This window comes from Eptesicus fuscus, chromosome 1 (genome assembly GCF_027574615.1).
Source record: "Eptesicus fuscus isolate TK198812 chromosome 1, DD_ASM_mEF_20220401, whole genome shotgun sequence".
Classification (NCBI taxonomy): domain Eukaryota; kingdom Metazoa; phylum Chordata; class Mammalia; order Chiroptera; family Vespertilionidae; genus Eptesicus; species Eptesicus fuscus.
This window is the reverse complement of record NC_072473.1, coordinates 86,827,991-86,852,581: the sequence shown is the minus strand read 5'-3', so window position 1 is coordinate 86,852,581 and position 24,591 is coordinate 86,827,991. Positions and strand designations below refer to the sequence as shown.

The following is a 24,591-nucleotide window of genomic DNA, read 5'->3' as shown; positions in this document are numbered from 1 at the left end:
GCAAATTCTAATTGCCCAAAAGCAGGCTGTAGCAAAGCAAATGTCACAGCCTACGTGGTTGAATGAATGGACAATTTAAAGGACTGTCTATATATTTCTTAAATACTGGAATTTACCTAACTCTAAATTTGTTCCCGATCTACCAATGTGCATGGCTAAATTAGTCACTGCCAGTAAAACAAGAGCAAGATGTGGCATCTCCATAAAAATTTCTTTAAAATGTGTTTAGAACACATAAGTGCACTTATCAAAAGAAATATACGGTCCTAATGAAAAGGTTGCTGAACAAATAGAAAATAACTCAAAGGCCTTTAGCATTCTGGACAACTATATTCTCTCTCTCTCTCTCTCTCTCACTCACTCATCTCAGGAAGTGCAGCCTGTGTTTGAAATTCATAGAACAGGGTCAATCCAGGTTGTATCTGGGAGAGCGAGCATGAGTAGAAGCTGAAATTCAGCCCATGCTCCACTAGCCAGGCTTACCTTATGTCCTGCACTAGATTGTGTATGGCAGAAAGCAGGAGTACCTTTTCACATTTAGTCTTTCCGGGGGGGGGGGGGGCACCTTTTTGTAATTAATCCACCTAGAGAGTGACTTTTTATAACTGGTAGAAAAGTTGCTGTTGTTGTCAGCGGCCCTATCACAAAATCATCTTTTCTTATTACCTTTCTTTTTCTTCATTTGTTTTTAAAGAATTTTGGGTGTTTGTTTTTTGTTTTTATTTTTATTTTTTGATTTTTAGAGAGAGAGGGAGAAGGAGAGAGAAACATCAATGTGAGAGTAGAACATCAATCAATTACCTCCTACCGGGGATTGAGCCTGCAACCTGGACATGTGTTCTGACCAGGAATCTTTTAGTGCGTGGGATGATGCCCAACCAACTGAGCTGCCCAGCCAGGGACTGTTACCTTTCTTAAATCCTGACTTTCCTTGGACTTATAAACCTAATTTTATATAGGAAAATAATAAGCAGTAAATTTTACAATATCAAGCTTACTCAATTTCTATAGCTGGGATTTCGTGCTATACCTGTAATTTCAGAGGTAGAATTTTAGAATAGAAGCGTATGGGTGTCTATATATATATATCTGTGTGTGTGTATATATATATATCTGTGTATATACATATATATACATATATATATATATATATAGACACCCACAAGTATACAAATATAGATACTCACATGCACACTAACTACTCTAAATACTGCACACAGCCAGCGAAATCACTCTCCCTTCTCTCTGGATTCCTTGACTCTTTGATTCCTATAGTGTGAACCTAACTCATGTATTCTGGGTAATTTTCAAATTATTAAAATTATTTTTACTTATACTCTGATTTTTTACATCTAACTTTAATTTGATCCAATTTACCTTTAACTTCTAAGCCTAGATTATACAACAAAACGGTTACCTGGGAATGTAGCCGTCTTAACTGTGATGCATTTTGTTCCCATAACTCCTCCTTCAATAATTATATATCAGCTCAGTGAACAAACAATAATCACTATTCTACCTCATTCTGAACTCTACTTCATTTAGTAAAACATTGTCCAGTAAATTAAAATCTAAAATGTGTAAGTTTCGTCATGATTGACATATCATCAATCACTGGAATGACAAAAAATGTCTAAAATGTTACTGCCGCAGAATGATTTATGAAAAATTATTTTTCTTATTACAAGTATTTTTGCTTCAAGGATAATTTTCTTCTAAAAATTTGGTTGTTGCCATGATCACAATTTCAGCTGAAAAAAATCTAAATTTATATACATCATGGAAAAGAGAAATGATACAAATAGTAATAATAATAAAAATGCTGTACAACATTGTGATGCAATTACTGAATAGTTCTAAACTCCTGATGCTCAGGAATGACATTCAAACTTGCAATTAAATTAGTTAATTTTTAATTGTCTTAGAAAAGTTACATGACCTTCATTTTCTAAATATTTTTTAAAAAATTATTACAGCCAAGCTCAAATTTTCAGTTTTATATTATTTTCTCTGTTCTTTAAATTTAAAAAATTAAAAGATAAAAGATAATTGAAGATTTATGCATCTGTTAAAACTGATTCACTACTTGAGAATTTGCATTTTGTTTGTGACTTTAGAAAAGAAATTGCTCCAGTGGATGACAAAGCTATTTGAGTATAAGCCTTGGTTTAACAAGAATCTCTGAAATCAGAGATAACACAAGGCCAACTACTGTGCTGGAGACTTCTCAATGAATATTTTCAAAGCTGCCCATTGTGATACTAATGAGCTCACTGTTTTCCCTCAAAGAGGAAGGACTTGCTTTATCGGGTGTGAACAAACTCCTGGTGTGCACAGCTCACTCTTCATCTATACATCTTTTCCAGTCTCTTTTATGGAATATATATGTTTCTTATTCCTTTCAAAAGTTCCACCTCCTTTCTAGCTAAGCACAGAATTAGTGGCCACCCCTCACCCCCCAAAAAATCCAGAGGCATAGAATTTAAAAAGGAAATATTTCAGAAAGAATTACACACACACACACACACACACACACACACACACACACACACACACACACACACACACACACAGACTGGCTTACAGTGTTAGAGGCTTGTTTTCAAAGTAGCAGGTTTACATTTTGGGGGTGGAATCTGTTGTAGGCCTAAACCTAGTAACAGCAGCAATTTAAATGAAAAACAAAATGCTAACATGCATCAACAAGTTTATTTCTATTTCCTTATGTTATACCTGATAGGTATAACTTCCTCTTTCTCAGATAACTAAGATCTACCCATAAGACAGTTTGTAAGCTATTTCATTGATGACAAAGCACATGGGAGTGAACAGACATCTGGTTAGACACCCATCACTTTTCAGTACAGTCATGGTGTTGTCATTCTGAAACTTCAGGGAGGTTATTTTTACTGTCCTTCATATTTCAAATTTCTTGAATAGGGAGGAAGATAACTTAAAAGAGCCACTAATCCCCTTTGTAAAGTTGGGTAAGTCACTTCCTTTTTCAGGAACCCAGGTTTGTTTGTTTTTTAATTTGTAAATTGAGTATAAACGTATCGATTCCTTCCTATTCTAAAATGTACATTTTAAACAAATATGTCCTTATTAATATTTTACTTTAAAAATTCCCTGGTGATGCCAAAATTATTAGGCATGTAGCTTTTAAAGAATATACTAAAGTATATTCATGTAAAGGCCAAAAACAGCTGTGCAAAATCTGGACCATTTCAAAATGTACAAAATTGTTTCCCTAAGACAATTTTTCTCAAAGACACATTCACAATTTTATCTTTAACAATACCGGCACACTGCAAATCTTAATGATTTAAGTCTGTTCTTTCTAGATTCAAAAATTCTGAAGAGCAGGTTATATTTAAACCCCGCCCCCCCAATCACAGTTAACTACTGCTCTAAGCTGCTTTAACTTCACAATAAAACATGCAGTTACAAGGTGAGCAAGTTATACAGCAGAGGACATGCAAGTGCTCATATTGCAAGTCAACTGCAACTTACTATTGGACACAGAATTCAAAACAAAAGGCTTTGGCAATAACTGGAGACAAAAACTGTGGGGAGGAAATCAGTATTTAAAAAAAAAAGTGGCAAGAATTATATCATTTTAATTATGAAACATGTTTGCACTTTTAAAACAATAACAACCCTCCTCCCCAAAAATGCCATCAGCTGAGTAGACATCATTCCTTAGTCAATTTGCTTCTTGAACTCTTTTGGTGCTTTTAAAGGGGGTTAATTCTAATTGGAACGAACTTATCAGAATTTTAGTTGCTGTAGTTACTGATGGGGTAGATCTTGTCATTTCAGGTGTCTTGGGGCAAAAAAAGAGGATAGGAGTGCTAGGAAGTTTGTGATAAATATTAGGCACTGCTTAGCTATTTGCAAATACTGCAAGGAATGCCTAATTAGATCTAGTCAAACTTGGTCTTAAATTAATAATAAATAAAAACAAAATCTTAAGGGTGTTCTTTTTTAGACATTCAATATTATTTTATATTATAGTTTCAGATGTACAGTATAGTGGTCAGACAATTATATAATTTACAAAGTGATCCCCTGATAATTCATGTACCCAGCTAGCACCAGACATAATTATTACAATATTATTGACTATATTTTTAAGGGTGTTCTTAATTGAGGGAAGAGGTAACATTTATTCTTTAATATGTATCTCAAATACTTTGTCAATGAATACGGACTGAAAAATGGCCCATGTCCAGAAAATCTAGACTTCACTCGCTAGCAGTTAAAATCAACAGTGAGTGCTACACATACACTCTCCAAGCACTGAGTACAGAAAAATAAACCAGTTGCTTGGGGGTCAAAAAATTAAGAAACCAGGTCCTAACACTGAAGAATATTATTTTATGATACTAGAGAAGAACACAAGAATTTTAAATGCCTCTTCCAATGAACTGAAAAGACATGCTTCTAACTTTTAATTGTCAAAATTATCATCCTAGAGAAAATGGCACAGCTAAATACTACCGCAAGAGTAGCAAACATCTTTTAATCAGAATGTTCAACTCAGGAAACTTCCAAGACTGTGAGTCAGGGTGTATTATTAAAATTTGGGAGCACACTGTTCACTGAGGGAGAGAGAAAGAGGACTTCAAGGATGTCATTTAGCACCTTCGAAAATGCCCTTTAATAAAGCCCTAAAAGAGACTGTTCACCTTACAAAGTGAGCAGTAAGTTACATCTTTGTCAGTGCCCATTTTCTCAATTCTTTTGTTAAGATATTTAATGGCTAAAAGAGCTAACTAAATTTAGTGGCTAGGATGAGAGAAATTTCATTAGTTACACCAGCACTAATACAATATATTTAGGAACTTAACAAGATGGTACTTACGACTCCATAATCCCACTAGACAAAGGAACAATCAGTTGTAAAAAGGGTCGATTTTCATTTCATACTTACGTAAACAAATTCGTCAAAACTTATCTTTCCATCTTTATTTCTGTCACCATCCAGCATGAGTTTTTGAATAATTTCTCTCACTTTATATCCCGGTAATGGCATATTAGCTTCCTTGAAAAGCTCGTGAAGTTCATAGTCACAAATAAATCCATTGCTGTTGAGATCTTTATAAAAAGGAAGAGAAAACAAAATAGGAAAAAAGTTTTAGAAGAAAGAAGTTAACCTATTATTTTTCTTCATTTGAGGCTCAGTTTATGAGCTTGCCTAAATACAATTTTCTTTCTTATTGTTTAGTGCCTAAGGTTGTTTGAAAGGGAAAAGCAAATTTCAACAGAAAGAGTAGGGTTTTATATCATGTATCCTGTATATTAAACAGTGTATAAGTAGCTTTGCTTAAAATAGTAACCCAAATATTAAGAAAGCACAGTTGCTTAATAAAATCAGAATTAAATCTTGAAGTTAATAGAACTTTTTAAAAGAATACATTGTACACTGACATGGTATAAAATAATTTCTATTGTAGCTCTTTGGGTGTTTTCCTTCTTCTTCCATTAGTCTAATAGAATAGTTTAATGAGTTAATGCCGATTATATTACAAAGCACACCTAAAATTAAGTTACCATTTTCAGTGCCAATTTCTTAAATTAATGTAAATAAACATAAGTGCAACACAAATATAAAGTTCATAAAAATAATTGCACCTCTGAGTGATGCAGGTGTCTAACATGACTCTATAAATAACATTTTTGTGTGTGCTACTAGAGTTTTAGCAGAGTATGTATCTCAATACTGAAGATGCTTAATCTGAAACTGTTAAATGAAAAAACAAACACAAAAAGTGATCAATGAGCAAAAGTTTATTTAAAAGGAGAGTGCTAATGTACTGAGGTTTGTGATCACTTGAGCATATTTTTTTTTAGTAAAGAAAGTTGGACTTTCACCAGCAATTTTAAATACCTACTGTTCAACAATGCTTTTTATTCATTATGTCCCCAGTCATTTTCATGTATATTGAATTATTATAATAAAAGGAAACAATCTGAATAGAGAAATGACCCAAGATGATCATGGCACCTTTCAAAACAATGTTTTCTGAATAGTTAATCTAGTGATCCATTACTTAAAAACTCTGTACCAGGTACTGTTCTTGAGATTGCAGATACTGCAACCAATGGAAGAAATTCTTGCTGTCAAAGAGCTCACATTCCAATGACAACTAATAAGCAAATATAACATGAAGTATGACTATAAAATATAATGTAATATAAGTGCTTCGAAGAAAAATAAAGCAAGGGGTTAGACTGGGTGATAATTTACCCCCTCCTCCCAGGGGACATAGAAACTTCTAGAGACATTTTTGTTTGACACTTTGAGGAAGTTGTATTTGAATGATGACATAGGTGAGGTAAGGGAGCAAATCATGTGGGTATCTGAGAAAAAAGACTGCAGGTAGAGGAAACAGCAAATGTGAAGTCTGATATGGGAGAGTGTCTAGTGTATTTAGGGAACAGAAAAGATCCAGTATGACTTGAGCAGAGTAAGCAAAGGAGAAAGTGAGAGATGACGTTAGGTAGCTGATCATAAAACTTCTTTAAAGGCCATGAAACATACTTTGGACTTTATCCTAAATACTAGAGGCCCAGTGCACAAAATTCATGCACGGGGGGGGGGGGGTCCCCCTCAGCCCTGCCTGCACCTTCTCCAATCTGACATCCCTCACACAATCCAGGACTGCTGGCTCCCAACTGCTCGCCTGCCTGCCTGTCTGATTGCCCCTAACCGCTTCTGCCTGCCTGCCTGTCTGATTGCCCCTAACCGCTTCTGCCTGCCAGCCTGATCACCCCCTAACCACTCCCCTGCCAGCCTGATCAATGCCTAAATGCTCCCCTGCTGGCCCAATTGCCCCTAACTGCCCTCCCCTGCCGGCCTGGTCACCTGTAACTGCCCTCCCCTGCAGGCCTGGTCGCCCCTAACTGCCCTCCCTGGTGGCCATCTTGTGGTGGCCATCTTGTGTCCACATGGGGGCGGCCATCTTTGACCACATGAGGGTGGCCATCTTGTTTGTTGGAGTGGTAGTCAATTTGCATATTACCTCTTTATTATATAGGATTATCTAAGTGTAATTCATATTGGCCATTTTTGGCCAATTATTATAATATTAAATATCCTATATGAAACCATTTCCCCTGATAAAATTCTATGTTTAGTTTTTGAAAAAAAATATTTTTTTATTGATTTCAGAGAGGGAGAGGGAGAGAAAGAAACATCAATGATGAGAGAGAAGCATTGATTGGCTGCTTCCTGCATGCCTACACTGGGGTTCGAGCCCACAACCCAAGACATGTGCTGAGACCAGGAATCGAACCGTGAACTCCTGGTTCATAGTCAACACTCAACCACTGAACCACACCAGCCAGGCCTATGTTTAGTTTTAATGAAGTATACTCCCGAGTCAAACGAATGTTCATAAAATAGATGTTAAAATTTTAAATTTATCAGTTAAAATCTCTATGCTTTTAAAACATCATTCCTGGGCAGGGGGTAGGGGGCGGGGTGGAGGGGGGTCAATGGGGGAAAAAAGGGACATATATAATACTTTCAACAATAAAGATTTTAAAAACAAACAAATAAACAAAAAACCCATCATCCCCAAACCACTCAACACTTCTGAAAATCACTTATTTCCTTCAAGGTAATGCTAGGGCACATCTTCACTCTTTGATTTGAATTTATAAAGGTCATACATCAAATACTTTATTAGTAAAGTGTTTATATATAGAAATCGATCCAGCAACATCTGCAGTCACTAAAAAGAACAAAGTAATCCACAGGGCACTGTGGCAGGATTTTAGCAACTTTTTATTTATTTATTTCTATTTTTATTTTTTTTTAAATTTCTTTATTGATTAAGGTGCCACATATTTGTCCTCATCCCCCCATTCCCATCCCCCACCCCTCCCCACGGATGCCCCCATCCCCCTGTTGTCCTTAACCATTGGTTAGGCTTGTATGCATGCACACAAGTCCTTTGGTTGATCTCTCCCCACTACCCCCACCCTCCCCTACCCTCCCTCTGAGGCCCGACAGTCCTATCGATGCCTCCTTGTTTCTGGGTCTGTTCTTGTTCATCAGTCTATGTTGTTCATCATTTCCCCTAGATGAGTGAGATCATGTGTTACTAGAAATATACTTATAAGAACCGAATGTGAGACGAGCAATAATAGTTATGCTGACAGGCAAATGAATCAGTCTGTAGTGAGTTTCTTTCTGGACCAAAAGTTCTTTTGAGACCCAATTTCAATGTCCACCAGTTCCTTATGTGCACATGTCGGCACTGACTTTTCAGCTCTGGATTGTGGACAAATGGTGGAAATGCAGGTCCGACTCCCTCTGGTTTGGTCTCGCCCGGACCCAGGGGCGTGTGGCCTCACCCGGACCTGAGACCCAGCATCACCCGGATCCAGGGGCGCACAGCCTCACCCAGACCCAGGTGTGCGCGGCCTCACCCGGTCCCGGGATCCAGCCTCACCTGGACCCAGGGGTGCGTTTTCTCTCCTGGACCCAGGGGCATGGCCTCACCTGGACCCGGGACCCAGCCTCACCTGGATCCAGGGGCACACGGTCTCACCCGGACCCGGGATCCAGCTTCACCCGGACCCGGGACCCAGCCTCACCCGGATCCAGGGGCACACGGCCTCACCCGGACCCGGGATACAGCTTCACCCGGACCCAGGGGCGCATGGCCTCACCCGGAACCGGGATACAGCTTCACCCGGACCCAGGGGCGCATGGCCTCACCCGGACTCGGGACCCAGCGGGGTTTCATCTTCTTGATCCCAATTCCTGTCGGTCAATTCCCTCTCAGCAATTCCTTCGGCCATTTTCTCAAAGCTCCGGGGTGGCTGCCGTGGAACTCGCTGGGCGGCGGGCTCGGCGAAGCTCCGGTGCGCCCGGTGCACAGCGGTGGGCTGGTTCGAGGTCGCTGCGGCGGCACTCGGGTCTGCAGCGGTGACCAGTCGCCGGGCGAACGCACCTGGATCCGGGACCCAGCGGGGCCTCGTCTTCCCAATCCCAACTCCCATCGGTCAATTCCTTCTCAGCAATTCCTCCGGCCATTGTTCTGGATGGTGTCTGCTCTGTTTTCCAGTTGTAGTTTCAAAATTGTTGTGGTAGGCAACAATCAGGCGTCTGCCCTATGCCGCCATCTTGGTCCTCCAGAAGATTCTTAAGTAACCTTATAAATGTGGTTCTGAACACTGTGTCGTCCATTAGTTTACTTTCCTTCATCCCTTCTATTCGTGACCTGCTTCAGTGTCTTCACCTTTTGGCTGCCTCCCTATAGCTCAGCTTCCCCAATCTCCCTAGGTGGTCGCTCTTGATACCCCCCTTTGTGGGCTGAGTGCAAAGTCTTGGTGTTGTTAAGCCTTGATTGCTGTTGGTACACTGGGAGGATTTGACCTCCAGTCCAATTGGCTGTGAGGATCAGCTCTGTCTATGCCGGGAGACAGCCTTATTCAACTAGACTTGCAAAATTGTAAAAGCCTCTATGCTCAGCTTGGATGGGGCGGAGTTTCAGGGTGGAGCCTACAGCCTTGGCTTCCCGTCAGCCCCGCCCTATGAGGTTCCTGTGTCTCAGTGTCCCTCTGTACTCCCTGCAAACACCTCTGAGAAAAAAGCGCCCTGGAGTTTCGCCCGCTGCCAAACAGTCTAGTCTCTCCCCCAATGAATCTGGATTCCCAGATTCTCGCCCAGAACTGGGTTTCAGTGTAGTAGGAACTGGGGCTCAGCGCAGTCTGGCGCTTTTGTCTCCTTCACACCAGGGCAATTCAGCGGCACAGTCAACAGACCATCCTCTGCGCGCATTCCTGTGCGCGCCTCCGCTGCTCTGCCTTTCCCCGCTTCTCTGCATTTCCGGTTTACAGCCCAGATTCCCCCAGTATGAGCCTGGCTTCCCAGGGTCTTGCCCAGTACTGGGGTTCAGTGCAGTCGGAACTGGGGTTCAGCACTGTCCGGAGCCCCTGTCTCCTCCCCGCCAGGGCAATTCAGCGGCACAGGCAACAGTCCGTCCTCTGCGCGCATTCACGTGCGCACCTCCGGAGCTCTGCCTTTCGCCGCTCCTCTGTGTTTCTGCCCCACAGCCCAGATTCCCCCAGCATGAGCCTGGCTTCCCAGGGTTTCGCCCAGAACTGGGGTTCAGCACAATCTGGAGCTTTTATCTCCTTCCTGCTAGAGAACGCTGGCCAGGCCGTCAGCCGCCCCTTCCTCTCCGGCTCCGTCCTCCCCGCACGCGCGCGTGCTCATGTCTTCGCCCATGTCTCCATACCTCAGGCTTTTACGGCTCCTCTGATTTTCCTTGTGGTTTTCTCTTTCCTTCTAGTTGTGGGCATTTCAGTCAGCCAGCTTTCCTGTGGTTCTGGATGATGTCCGTTTTGACTTTTAGTTGTATTTTTGAAGTTGTTGTGCCAGGCTGTAGGTTAGGTGTTTAACCTATGCCGCCATCTTGGTTTCTCCCTATTTCATGACCTTATCAACTTCTGATGAATGAAATTCTTGGGTTTCAATACACCTTTCTCCCATGCATATACTGATGTGTTTCCTCCCATTTCTTTAAAAAGTTAGAACTGAGCTCACTGCTAGTGTGGCACAGTGAAAGATACATAGGATAGCTGAAAGGACACAGCTGAGGGAGTAATGTTATACAGGATCAAATTTCACCTTGGCTACTAATTTACACAATTTCTCTCTCCAGGTCTTAGTTTTCTCATCTGTAAAAGGAGTGCGTTGGATAGAATGAGTTCTCTCTAAGGTTCCTTTTAGCTCTAACATACCCTGACTCTAAATTTAATATACACAGGACTTCACAAACCACACTCACACACCCCACACATACCTTTTTTAATGAGATAAAATCATAATACATATTAAAAACAAATATAGAGTAATATTCTGACCATTGCTATACTTCATTATATAAATAAATTTCCTTAATTATTCTGACACCTTTATTGAAGGAAGTAGCTTATTCTGTGCAACTATCAAAACTTTGTCCACTTTAACAATTTCTGATAGAAAATATTTAAAAATGTATTCTATTTTCCTCTGATGTTTGAAATGACATAATTGGAGTCTACTTTAATCTCCAGTTTATACCTAGTATATAACAGGTACTTAATTGTTCTTGTATTCTCAGAGATATGATAAAAGTAGAAGGTAGAGATGCTTTAAAATAAATATTGGAGAACTATAATGAATTCAAAGTTACCTGAGAGACTAGTCTATCTGGCAGTTAATTCGCAATAGAGTTGTAGGCAAAGGGGAGAACTACCACTTGCGTGAGCCCCCTCTGAAATAACCTCTCATGAGCATTAATTAGAAGCTCACTGATGTGATTAAAAGATGCCAGGAAGTAGCCACCCTAAAATATAACTAACATAAAATAACCACATGTGGAAACTCCATTTCAAAGTAAGAGTAGTAATAACAGATGCTTTAGTAACTGACAGAAACTTTTTAAAGGGGGAGGGTTGGAGGAACAAGAATTGTCATTTCATGACAATCCTATTAGGTTGCAAATCCCTTGATATTCTTCTTAATCTTTTTTTACCTCCCACCCCAATATGTAGCACAGTACCTTGCCTATAATAAGCAATGGGAAAAAAATTATTTCTGTAGAATAATTGATTCCTAAGTAATTAACCAGGAAAAGAATGCTAATCTAATGAGCATTTTAAAAGCAAAATTAAACAACAATGACAAAAACCAAAAAAGAAATAGCACTACAAGACTGAAAGGCAATTCTATCAGGAAACCATAACGACAGAAATATCCCTTAAATAACATTCAATCTCATTTACTTTGTTCTAATCCTGTCCCCACCCAGAAGCCTTCAGATCTGTAATTTGGTTTTCTAAGTGAACACACCCACTGAGGAGTACCCAAGTAGACAACCAGTGATGGTTGTCAGGTTCAGGACCTCTCTTGTTCTAAATGTAGAAACCTGCTTTACTGTGTTAAGAAAGACAATGGACACTTGTTTAGCATGAGTGAACCTCCAGAGCAAATTGAGTGCCTACTCTGTGGCAGGCACTGGGCTACATACCAGATACAGAAACTAATCAGACAAAACATCCTGGTTTGTACTTGGAAACCGTGGCTTTAAAATCCTCACAAAACTTTTGAGTCACTTGGAATATCTACCCTATATCTTTGCTAAGATGGGAAAAGAATCATTGAACATGTGTCATTTAGTTTTACATATTTTAAACATTTCACCTATTTTATCAGTATATCTAGCTTTTACTACCTCTTGTGATCAAATGCATTTTTTTCTGTTTATATTTTATTTCGGTGACATTGGTTAATAAAATCATATAGGTTTCAAGTGTACATTTCTATGATCTATATATTTCACTGTGTGCCTAGAATTCTTAAATCACATCTTTTGAAGAAAACAACTTCAATTTCACTAAGAAGGCAGAGGAAGCCTAAAAAGGCAGCTTGCAATTAATTTTACAACATATTGCAGCTGCTAAAGTACTTGAAAGACAAAATTGGGTGCAATTATTTTTAAAGAGTTTTATGCTAATTTATGCTAATCCCAAGCCAACACACACACACATACACACACACACACACACACACACACACACACACACCCTTAAACAATATCAGAGATGTAACGTGCTGTACTTTGAAAGGGCAAGAAATGAGATAGAACAGCGGCATTTTAGAAAGCTCCCATCATCAGTGACATTATTAAGCAGAAGCTCAGAACTAAGTTTGATGGTGAACTTTTCCTTTTCTGGGTTTGACATAAACGTAAGATTTAATAATAAACTGACCCAAAATACACAGACCTAGACTGAAAACAGTTTTAACAACTAAAAACTAAAACCACAACCTCCTGGCATAATGGCATCCTTGATGTTCTCATTAAAGGTGACAGTACTCTGGAACCCTTTTCTGACACATTTGCCACTTTTTCACTAACTATACATTGGCATGGGGTCGGACAGGTTCTGCATTTTGAAGACTTCTGTTCCAGCAACATATAGTCAAACAGCAGATAAAGGAGATACTATCATATGACCTATATGGCCTAGAGCATTCTCAATGTTTCTGTAAGTGTGTCTCAACTTGTTGGTCCAGAAAGTTTGGACAGTATGGGTACACTTTAATGGGAGGCAGGAAAGAAGAAACTCCACCGACCCACTGACCAAAGTTCCCACAGAGAGTAGAGCTGAATTTCAATAAATTGACCAAGTGTTCTGATTTTTAAAGAAAAATTACTAAACTTACAAAATAATCCCTAAGAGGCTCCCATGTGGCACCAGAAAGGCTCATCTTTCAGGCAGGCTACTGAATTATCAGGAAGGAACCAACTGTTTGTAACAACAGATTTTTCTCTGTGTGCCTCCTCTCTCTCTCTTGTGACACATGTAGGTTCACATCTGCATTCTGTATGAAAAGAAATCTCATTATGCTCTTCTACCAAGTATTATTTTCAATGCCAGCTAACTCTCCCAACACCCTCCCCCAAGTAGCCTTAAAGTAAATAAACTTATTATGCAGCCATGTTCCTGCAGAAGTTTGAATCACACAAGAATGCATATCCTTAAAAGGAAATGTTTTCCCTCCCCTTGCATCCTGTTATTTAAGCTATTTTAAGTACTTGTCTGGAGAAAGCTGAGCCAGAATTCAAGTGGTTTTGATTTTAGCTGCTGTTTTACACTGTCCATGTTCAGGTGGTATGTGGAGCAATCTATCACTTCAGACGCATCTTTTGGGGTGCTACTTGGTCTTATAAACCTGACAGTAAGAAAGACTGGGATTTCCTTTGACCCCAGGTTATGTGTGTGAGTGTGTGTGTGTGTGTGTGTGTGTGTGTGTGTGTGTGTGTTGCTTTAACCATCCTTGACTCTGTCTAAATCTAGCATCTTTCTTTGTAAAGAGGATGCATATGTGGGTCCTCATCTGCAACACAGATGCAACCTCTTTACTAACCCACCCTGGACAGTGCTCATTAGGTCTTAAAGAAGAAAACCAATCAAGTGCAGATGCACTTCCTTTCGGAAAAGCTGGGTTTAAAAGTTCCATTTAGTTTAACCAATATATTTCACAAATTTTTTGCACTAAAAAAGAGAAAAGGAATCTAACAATAATGGATTGACACACATACTCACTTGACCTTGAATGTCCATGAAAGCACACAATATATTAATTTAAAATACTCAGCCAAAAGACTTGTGCAGAAAAATTTAGATTATATTCCACCCTAAAATCTAAGCAGTGAAGTCAAGCTTTCATTGGCATTAAAATCTTTAGAAAAGGCAGCTGCTAAACATCTCCAGATGCTTAGCTGAACACGAGTTTTGCCTTTCCCAGCTTATACCTTTTGAGGTAGCTCGGTTTAGCAAATGTACGAGGCAGTTTAATGTGTCCCAGCTAAAGGTAGAATGAAGGTCGCTACCTACGAGTTCATACTAATAGTGGATCCCCTAAGGTGGGGGTCAAGTACAGCTGAAGGCTGAACATGGTTAGAGAGCTGAGACCAGGCAATCAAAAGTGTTGTCTAGCAATTATTTTCCAACTCAGAATTTCCAGCAGGACCATCATTTTCCACTTGCTGCCATTCTCCAACCTTAAAAACACATACACAGCTACACACATGCTCTCATGAGCACATTCTCACACACATATGCTCCTGCTCTCCCCCTGCACACTCACACATTTTTTTTAGCATCTGCAGAATTTTTATTGTCTTTGCTGACTTTTTTTTTACACACTTTTATTCTATCTTCCATACCGTCAAAATATGGTTTTTCAAACTATTCCAAGACCTCCATTTCTAATATTCCATCTGTAATAAACCAGATGGCACAGTGAAAGAGTACTGGTCAGTTTGTTTATTTTTTTGGTTGGGCTATAGTTTTATTTTAAGTTATAATTAAACAAATATGCACTGATGTAGTTTTATTGAATACTAAAAGTAAATCAAACTAAACCACCATGTTTTTTGTGGCATCACCCTGATGTGGTTTTTATATACTAAAGAATATCAAGTAACTTGAAACAACCCAACTTCCTGAGATGAGTAAATCTGCTATAGCTACAATCACCATAACCAACATTTTTGGGCTTAGTTTGGTGGGCAACCTCAAAGGAATATACCCATCCCATTCCTAGTCATTTAAGAAACCCCATTATTCTTTTATTTCAAAACTGCTGAATTCATGTGTTTTTTTTTTTTTTTAAGCACAGTAGTTACTGATTGCTTAGGAGAGAAAAAGTCAGATGTAAGTGTTTGCAGGATTAAAGGCCAATCTGAAAAGACTTACATTCCATAAATTGATCTTTATTACAAGTAATCATCCAAATGATCTAGCAAGATCAGAATGTAAAAGACATTCTAGTTGGTAAATATTAACTTCCTAAGTGTTCTGAAAGTTTAAATTATTCTTCTTTAGGAAGAACTTATGCAGCATTGCAGCATTTCAATTCAAATAGAAACATTATGAAGTAGGAACAAAGTGAGAGCCAAGGCTTCTGCCATCCCAGTGGGAAATACTGGAAACAAATGTTGAGAAAATTAAAATAATAAAATGAAAATATACTGCTTCGAGCTTAACACTAAGCAGGTGCAGAAAGTGAGTGAAAGGAGAACTTTAAACCCTAATATTCTATTTATTGCTAGTAAAGAGTTTCAAAGCACTATTAGTTGATTGAACAAAACATATGACTAGTGGTAATAATTACAGAGATTTTCCCCACACACTACAATTTTGCTGAATTTCTAAAGAGGAAAATCAAAGCTATTTTTGTTAATAGATGGGAAAAATCATATAATGATTTCCATATTTTGTCACAAGTGAACTGAGATCAAGTAGTCCTCACTACTCCCAAAATAATAATTGTCCTTGACAGGAATATAAGTTATGGAGCTTGTTTTTGACATCAGGTTTCCCTGGCCAGAGTGGCTCAGTTGGTTGAGCATCGTCCCGGGCTACAAGCAAACCAGGTCGGGGCACACGCCCAGGTGCTTGCGGGAGACAACCAAAGGATGTTTCTCTCTCACACTGATGTTTCTCTTTCTCCCTCTCCCTTACTCTAAAGGGGAGAAAATAGGGGACATCTGTAATACTCTCAACAATAAAATAAATGAGTTGAGAGTATTACAGATGTCCTCTATTTTTTTTTTTTTAGGGGAAAAAATAGAACTCGAAATGTGAGATGAAATAGAGCAAACATTCTCTCAACTATGCAGCAGAGCTCACAAAAAATAATAGAAATCCTCAGTTCCAAAGCCCACAGAGGCTGAAAACAGAGGGCGAAGCAGCTGCTGAAGGTCTGGCCTGGAAGTATCTGCCCATCTGAGATGGAGTTGTTAATGACCGTGAGATTGTGGTACTGAGACATGCACCTAAACCTGCCTTAAGTGTGATTTATGAAAACATTTGCTATCTAGAAAGCAAGATGACAGGAAAATTTGTCAAACTTGACCTGGGATCTGGATTAAAAATCAAACAACAACAGCCCTAACTGGTTTGGCTCAGTGGATGGAGGGTTGGCATGCGGTCTGGAGGGTCCTGGGTTCAATTCCGGTCAAGGGCATGTACCTTGGTTGCGGGCACATCCCTAATGGGAGGTGTGCAGGAGGCAGCTGATCAATGTTTCTCTCTCATCGATGTTTCTAACTCTATCTCTCTCCCTTCCTCTCTGTAAAAAAAATCAATAAAATACATTAAAAAAAAATCAAACAACAACAAAAGAACTCCTAGAAAATTTTAACCACAGTTCTGTTCACAGAGATTGGTATGTGAATTCACAATATCTGCCCAGGGCAGCAAATTCCAAACAAAGAAATTAGTAAAAATGATCCTAGTCCACACCAACCCAGGATGCTGGAATGGGACAAAGAAAATCTCATCTGGGCCCTGGCTGGGTAGCTCAGTCGCCAAAGTTATGGGTTTGATCCCTGGTCAGGACACATATGAGAATCAAACAATGAACGCATAAATAAATGGAGCAACAACAACAACAAAAAAGAATAAAACCATATTTAAAAAAATCAAGTTTCCCTGAATGAAGAATAAAATTTAAGGATTTCCATAACAACTTTGACAATTGCAGAGAGCTCCGTAACTAGCAACAAGTAAAAACTGCAAAGATTTTAAAAGAAAATTAAAAGATTCAGCTGGGTCTTTAAACACTTTTCTCAAAGACTACACATAAGACTTTATTATGCTGAAAAAATATATAAATTTTATGTGCTATAATATAGTGGCCAAAATCTTTAGTAATAAATTCCACCATAATGAAAATCTTCATAATAAAGGGCCCCTTTGGGTTTATAGTTGATAATGACAAAGTCCCAGTACATGAAAAGACTATATACAATTCCTTGGGATTCAATCAATTAAATATTTACTGAGAACTTAACATGTGTGTAACACTGAGCTAGATACTGAGGGGTGGAATACAAAATAATAAAATGCAAAACAGGAAGAAATTTTGGACTCCAGAATTCCTAAGTACAGCATATAAGAGTAATGAGAGTCTGCATACATTAGGAATATGTATATGCCTGGTAGGGACTCCAATAAGCCATATGGTCCAGTCTCTTGCCTTTGGGAAGCTGTTTGCCTATCCTAAATCCTCCAAAATGTATCATTAAGACAGCAGTTCCAACAATGAGCCTTTCTTGTAGTCCAAATTCTAATTGATCCCTCACTTAGTACAATTAACCCTGTTTCCTCCATGGAGGTAATTGGTCAACCCTCTTTATATCATTAAGCTTTTAAGGAACAATTAAGCTCTTTTACTGATAAAAAGTGTTCCATTTCCATCAGGTAAACATATTTGATTTATCTTTAAGTTTTAAAAAGTATTGTTCACAGGAATATTTCTGTACATGAGAACAAGGCCTGTATTCAACAGAAAACGTTTATTTGAGGCAGCAAGGCCTTGAAGAATAAAAAATTGCAGTAATAAGTCATGGTCCCTACCCCAAAATTCTATTCATAAAGAAACAAATTAGGCTGTCCCCAACACTGAAAGATGAATTTGAATAAGATAAAGTTCAAAGGAAATATAATCCTAAAATAATTATAAGGTGATTTCTATAGAATAATGAGATTTTAAAAATCTTGCAGCCAATAATTACCTGCTGGTTTTTCATAACCAGTCTAATATCAGATTGGGTAGTAATCTTACAGTAAATGGTATCTATGGCTGATTTTGTTTTCACACACACACACACACACACACAGACACACACAAATCATGTTAGATTTTGGACAATTTGATCTTTCCTAGTTAGAATTCTAATGGGATTATGAATAGTCACTCTGGCTGGTGCTCATTATTCTTCCCAAGGCAAGCCATCCTATATAATAAAATGCTAATATGCAAATTGTCCCCTCGGGAGTTCAACTGACCAGGAATTTGCTTGCTATGATGTGCACCGACCACCAGGGGGCAGCGTGGAACGAAGGAAGGCCCCGGCCCACAGCCGGAAGGCCCGAATGGGCCCCGATTGCCGGTCAGGCCTAGGGACCCTACCTGTGCATGAATTTTGTGCCCTGGTCCTCTAGATACTAATAAATGCCTTCATAGAAAATGTTGATCAAAAATATACTTTTCACTAATGGGATTTTCAGCATAGGTCAAAGACTAGATTCTGATTTAAATAACAAATCACTATAATCTAACTTTATAGCCTTTAATCAAGGAGATACCAAATAGTAATAGTTTACTTCTCTAAGCACATGTTGACTCATCAATAATCAGCTCCTAACCATTTTCTCATTATCTCTACTGACTTGACCTGAGCACTGAAATTTGGATGTGAATACTATAAACTGCTTCCATAGCTGCAAAATTCTAAGACTTTCTATATGATGTTAAAGTATGATAAACCAAATGGCATCCTATGCCTTCCCATCCTATACTGATGCTATAATTTAATGTGAAGGTAGAACAGTCTGCATTATGCAAAGGCACTGAAGATACATGAAAAAAGCAAGAAAGCCAAGCTAATTAGGAAAAAGGAAAGCAGCATCTGATGATTCTATAACATTTCCAGGGGTCACACATCCCTTTGAGAATATGGTAAAAGCTCTAAATCCTCTCCTCAGAAAAATGATTCACCAAATATGATAACACCACAGAATTTGTTTAAAAATTTCAGGAGCCACGACAGCCATAATTAAGGACTGGGACCCTGAACCAAAAACCTTTGGCCATCTTATCTAATAAAAGAGCAATATGCAAATTGACCATACCTCCGCTATACCCACAAACCATGCCCACCAGCCAATCAGGAGTGAATATGCAAATAAACCCAACCAAGGTGGCTGCGGCCACAAAGAGCAGGAGAGGGGCTTGGGTTTTCCCGGCAATGGAGAAAGCCAAGCTTTCCACCTGCCCTGGCTGGCCCAGGCCTCCACTACAGGCTACAAAGTTTCAATGATAGAAGATAAATAAATCCCAGATACCAGGGCCTGTGCTTGGGTCTCTGGGGGCGTGGCCGGCCTGCAAACCACCACAGGCTCCTCTCCCAGGCCACCCCATGCCCCAAGGGAACCCCCACCCTGATCCGGGACACCCTTCAGGGCAAACTAGCTGGCCCCCACCCATGCACCAGGCCTCTATCCTATTTAATCCTATCTAATCCTAGCTAATAATAGACGAATATGCAAATTGACCGCACCTTCACCACGCCAAGCCACGCCCACCACCAAGCCACGCCCACCAGCCAATCAGGATGAGTATGCAAATTACTCCAACAAAGATGGTGGCTAATTTGCATATCAAGACAGCGTAGAAAGAAGCCAAGAGCTGCAGAAGGGAGCAAAGCTGCAGAGAAGCAAGCAAGCCAGGGGGAGGAGAAGGGAGGAGTGGAGGCGGGGCCGGGGAAGAAGGGAAAAGCAGGCTGGCTGGCAGAGAAGGCGGGCTGGGGGAGAAGGGAGGAGCGGAGGGGGGGCCAGGGGAGAAGGAAGGAGAGCGGGCTGGCAGAGAAGTTAGAAAAGCAGGGGGGCTGGCGGAGAACAAGGAAGGAGAGCAGGCAGGGCGGGATAGAGTGCAGCAGGAAACCCTATTGCAGGATTTTTCCTGCAACAGGAACGCTAGTCAAAGAATAATATGCAAATTGACCATCACTCCAACACACAAGATGGCTGCCCCCATGTGGTCAAAGATGACTGCCCCCATGTGGACACAAGATGGCCACCACAAGATGGCCAGCATGGGAGGGCAGTTGGGAGGGACCAGGCTTGCAAGGGAGGGCAGTTGGTGGCGATCAAGCCTGCAGGGGAGGGCAGTTAGGGGTGACAAGGCTTGCAGGGGAGGGCAGTTAGGGGCAAACAGGCTGGCTGGAAGCAGTTAGGCATCAATCAGGCTGGCAGGGGAGTGATTAGGAGTTGATCAAGCTGGCAGGCAGAAGTGGTTAGGGGCAATCAGGAAGGCAGGCAGGTGAGTAGTTGGGAGCCAGCAGACCTGGATTGTGAGAGGGATGTCCGACTGCCCATTTAGGCCCGATCCTACTGTGATCAGGCCTAAACAGGTAGTCGGACATCCCTCGAGGGGTCCCAGATTGGAGAGGGTGCAGGCTGGGCTGAGGGACACTCCCTGCCTCCCGTGCACGAATTTCGTGTACTGTGCCTCTAGTATTAGATATAATTAGAAATAACAAAGTTTAAGTGTGGCTTTTACAACTTTATCCCATCGATTTTAACTATCTTGCCCTAAGGTTCATACTAGTAATTAACCACTCATATAATTTTTTAGAGACATAACTTTAATTAGGGCCAATAAAGACTGCTTTACTATAGTTATACTATAAAAAATACTTACCAACTTTTGCAAAGGCCTCTTTGAGTTCGTCAAGCTCATCTTTGGAAATCTGAGTGGTAGCCATCTCATCTACTTAAAGAAATCCTAAAGAGAAACACAAAAGGTTTCAGACTTTAAAAACGATGTAATGAATATATTATAAGTACTCTTATGAAATTCTCATCTTTGGAATAATTTAAACAGAAAACCAATACCATCTGAATAGATTCCCATATTAGTAGCTATAGCCAAGCTAAAGAAAATAAACAAATGAGAAGTCATCATTTACCAAAAGTTACTAAAAAATATTTCCAAGTCTCATTTTCAAGGACAAAAAAAATCTTACATTACATTCAGAGTATAAGGAAGAGCCTAGGTGCCTGGCAATGGCAGGAAAGAGATACATAATAAAAATTCTTAGTTCTATGTGCCAAAACTGAAAGTCAAAATTACATGACCAAAGATTCATGAAAAATATAACTTTTCCAATAATCCATTTATTTTTAAATTTATCTTACTGTTTATTTCCATTTTTCAGCTTTATTGAGATATAATTGGCATATAGTGAAATTTAAGGTATAGAACTTGGTAATTTGATATATGTATACATTGTGCAATGATTAGCACAGTAGGATTAGTTAACATGTCCTTCACCTTACAGTTAACATTTTTCCATCAAGCTACTTTAACACTGATGTTTAAATAGCACAAAATTACATTTAGCCTTGATATAGAAATACACAAGTATGTGTTAATAAACATATCTTTATGCACATATCATTTGAGTTTACACCCTTTCCGATTTGGCTCTATTTTACATATTTCACCAATAGAGCAGGGGTTGGCAAACTCTGTCCTTTGGGCCAAATCTGGGCTGAGTATAGATAAACAAACATTTGCAGTCAATTTTGATGATAAGGCCCATTAACTTTGAACCCCAGTTAAGTGAAATGTTATCTTCCACAAATTCCATTCTTTTAATCAGTAGACCTGAATTACTTTAAAAAAATTTTTTAAAGAATATATATTTTTTTATTTTAGAGAGGAAGGGAGAGGGGGAGAGAGACAGAAACATTAATGATGAGAAAGAATCATTGATTGGCTGCCCCCTACTGGGGATCGAGCCCGCAACCCAGGCATGTGCCCTTGGCCAGAATGGAATCTGGAACCCTTCAGTTCACAAGCCAACACTCTGTCCATTGAGCCAAACCAGCTAGGGCCTGGATTACTTTAAAAAATGTACTCAATTATTATTATATTTTAGATTTCACCAGTAAAATTTTGTGTAAACAATGTTATATCCTTGATATCAATAATATAATATTCTTGATTTTGCCTCTTGGCTCACAATATTTATGATCTGAACTTTTGCAGAAAAATTACAATACATAAAGGAGGTGTGTACCACAAGGTTAATCCCCAGATACAAACCTATTAATAAGTTTTAGAGACAAGGCAATGAAAACAACTGTGTGTTGCTTTTTTGCCTGTTTTTTTCCCTTTAATCTTTTTAAGGACTTCACTTTTTATTTTATTTCATTTTTAATTTTTTAAATTGATGTTTTACAGAGAGGAAGGGGGAGGGATAGAGAGTTAGAAACATCGATGAGAAAGAAGCATCGATCAGCTGCCTTCTGCACACCCCCCACTGGGGATGTGCCCGCAACCAAGGTGAATCCCTTGACCAGAATCAAACCTGGGACCCTTCAGACCCCAGGTCGACGCTTTATCCAGTGAGCCAAACTGGCTAGGGTAGGACTTTACTTTTTAGAACAGCTTTAGATTCACCACAAAATTGAATAGAAAGTAGAGTTTGGTTCTTATGTAGCCCTTTGCCCTCACAAACAAGTCTCTCCCATTATCAAAATCCTGCACCAGACTGGTACATTTGTTACAACCTACATTAACACATCATAATCACCCAAAGTCCCTAGTTTACATTAGGTTCACTCTAGATGTTGTACAGTTTATGGGTTTTGACAAACACTACCTAATGACATACAGTATATCCACCAGTAAAATATCAAAAAGTTTCACTGCCCTAAATGTGTTGCCTTTTCAAAAAAGTTATTCTATGTGTTAAATTTCAAACTCTATAGTACAAAATACAAATTTGAGAACTTATATTTATCCATGTTAGAAATTTTTATTGAAAGTTTAAAAACTGAAAGACAGACAAAGTGGAGAAACCAAGATGGCGGCATAGGTAAACACCTAAACTGCTGACTTGCACAACAATTTCAAAACTACAACTAAAAGACAAAACAGGCATCATCCAGAACCACAGGAAGGCTGGCTGAGTGGAAATTCTCAACTAGAAGGAAAGAGAAAAGCACACTGAGACTCAGAGGAGCTGCAGGAGGCAGAGGTACTGAGACACGTGCGTGGAAAGGGCAGGCAACTCAGTGCACAGCTGGCTTTCTCAAGCAGGAGGGAGACAAAAGCTCCCAACTGCGCTGAACTCCAGTTCCGGGCGAGACTCTGGGGACCCAGACTCAAACGGAGTGAAACTGGATTGTCAGGAAAGAGAAAAGCACACTGAGACTCAGAGGAACTGCAAAAGGCAGAGGTATTGAGGCGGGCACGGAGAGGGCGGGCAACTGAGTACGCGGCTGGCTTTCTCACCCAGGAGGGAGACAAAAGCTTCCAACTGCACTGAACTCTAGTTCCGGGTGAGACTCTGGGGACCCAGACTCGTTCGGGGAGAAACTGGACTGTCTGGCAGTGGGCGGAACTCAAGGGCAGCTTTCTCTTAGAGGTGCTTGCAGCGATTACCACGGGACACTGAGACACAGGGGCCTATTAGGGCAGGGCTGACGGGAAGCCATTGCTGTCTGCTCCACCCTGAGACTCCGCCCCATCCAAGCTGAACACAGAGGCTTTTGCAGGTCTTGTCTCATAAAGGTGTCTCCAGCACAGAAGTTCTCCCAGCGTAGACACAGCTGATCCTCACAGCCAATTGGCCTGCAGGTCAATTCCTCCCAGTGATACCAACAACAATCAAGGCTTAACTACAACAAGACTGTGCACACAGCCCACAAAGGGGTGCACCAAGAGTGTCCACCTCAGGTAACTGGGGAGGCTGAGCCACTGGACCCTATAGGACACCTAGCACACAAAGCTACTCTATCAACTCAGGGAAGCAGCCAAAATGCGGAGACAAAGAAATAGATCACAAATGAAAGAAATGGAGGAAAACGAACGACTGGATATAGAGTTCAAAACCACGGTTATAAGGTTTTTCAAGAATTTTCTAGAAAAGGCCGATAAATTTAGCGAGACCCTCAAGGATATGAAAAAGGACCAACTAGAAATTAAGCATACACTGACTGAAATAAAAAAAATATTATACAGAGATCTAGCAGCAGACTAGAGTATCATAAGAACCAAGTCAAAGATTTGAAATACAAAGAAGCAAAAAACACTCAACCAGAAAAGCAAAAAGAATCCAAAAATATGAAGATAGTGTAAGGAGCCTCTGGGACAACTTCAAGCGTACCAACATCCGAATTATGGGGGTGCCAGAAGAAGAGAGAGACCAAGATACTGAAAACATATTTGAAGGAATAATGACCAAAAACTTCCCCCACTTGGTAAAAGAAATAGACTTACAAGTCCAGGAAGTGCACAGAACCCCAAACAAAAGGAATCCAAAGCGGACCACACCAAGACACATCATAATGAAAATGCCAAGAGCAAAAGACAAAGAGAGAACAATATTAAAAGCAGCAAGAGAAAAACAGTTAGTTACCTACAAGAGAGCACCCATACGACTGTCAGCTGATTTCTCAATAGAAACTATGCAGGCCAGAAGGGAGTGGCAA

At 39.9% G+C, this 24,591-nt stretch overlaps 1 protein-coding gene across 4 annotated transcripts in view; it reads right to left on the bottom strand.

The window, feature by feature from the left end:
- PLS3 (plastin 3) overlaps positions 1–24,591 on the bottom strand; it is a 96,997-nt gene that overhangs the window by 21,175 nt on the left and 51,231 nt on the right. For 3 of the 4 annotated variants that reach the window (XM_028132032.2, XM_008156106.3, XM_054724458.1), the window contains 2 exons: positions 20,789–20,872; positions 4,937–5,100 (listed from right to left, as the gene is read on the bottom strand). In XM_028132032.2, coding sequence (XP_027987833.1) covers positions 4,937–5,100; positions 20,789–20,852 — 228 coding nt within the window. In that variant the 5' untranslated portion in view covers positions 20,853–20,872. The remainder of the gene's footprint in view (positions 1–4,936; positions 5,101–20,788; positions 20,873–24,591) is intronic. The other variant, XM_054724499.1, reaches the window with a different exon arrangement.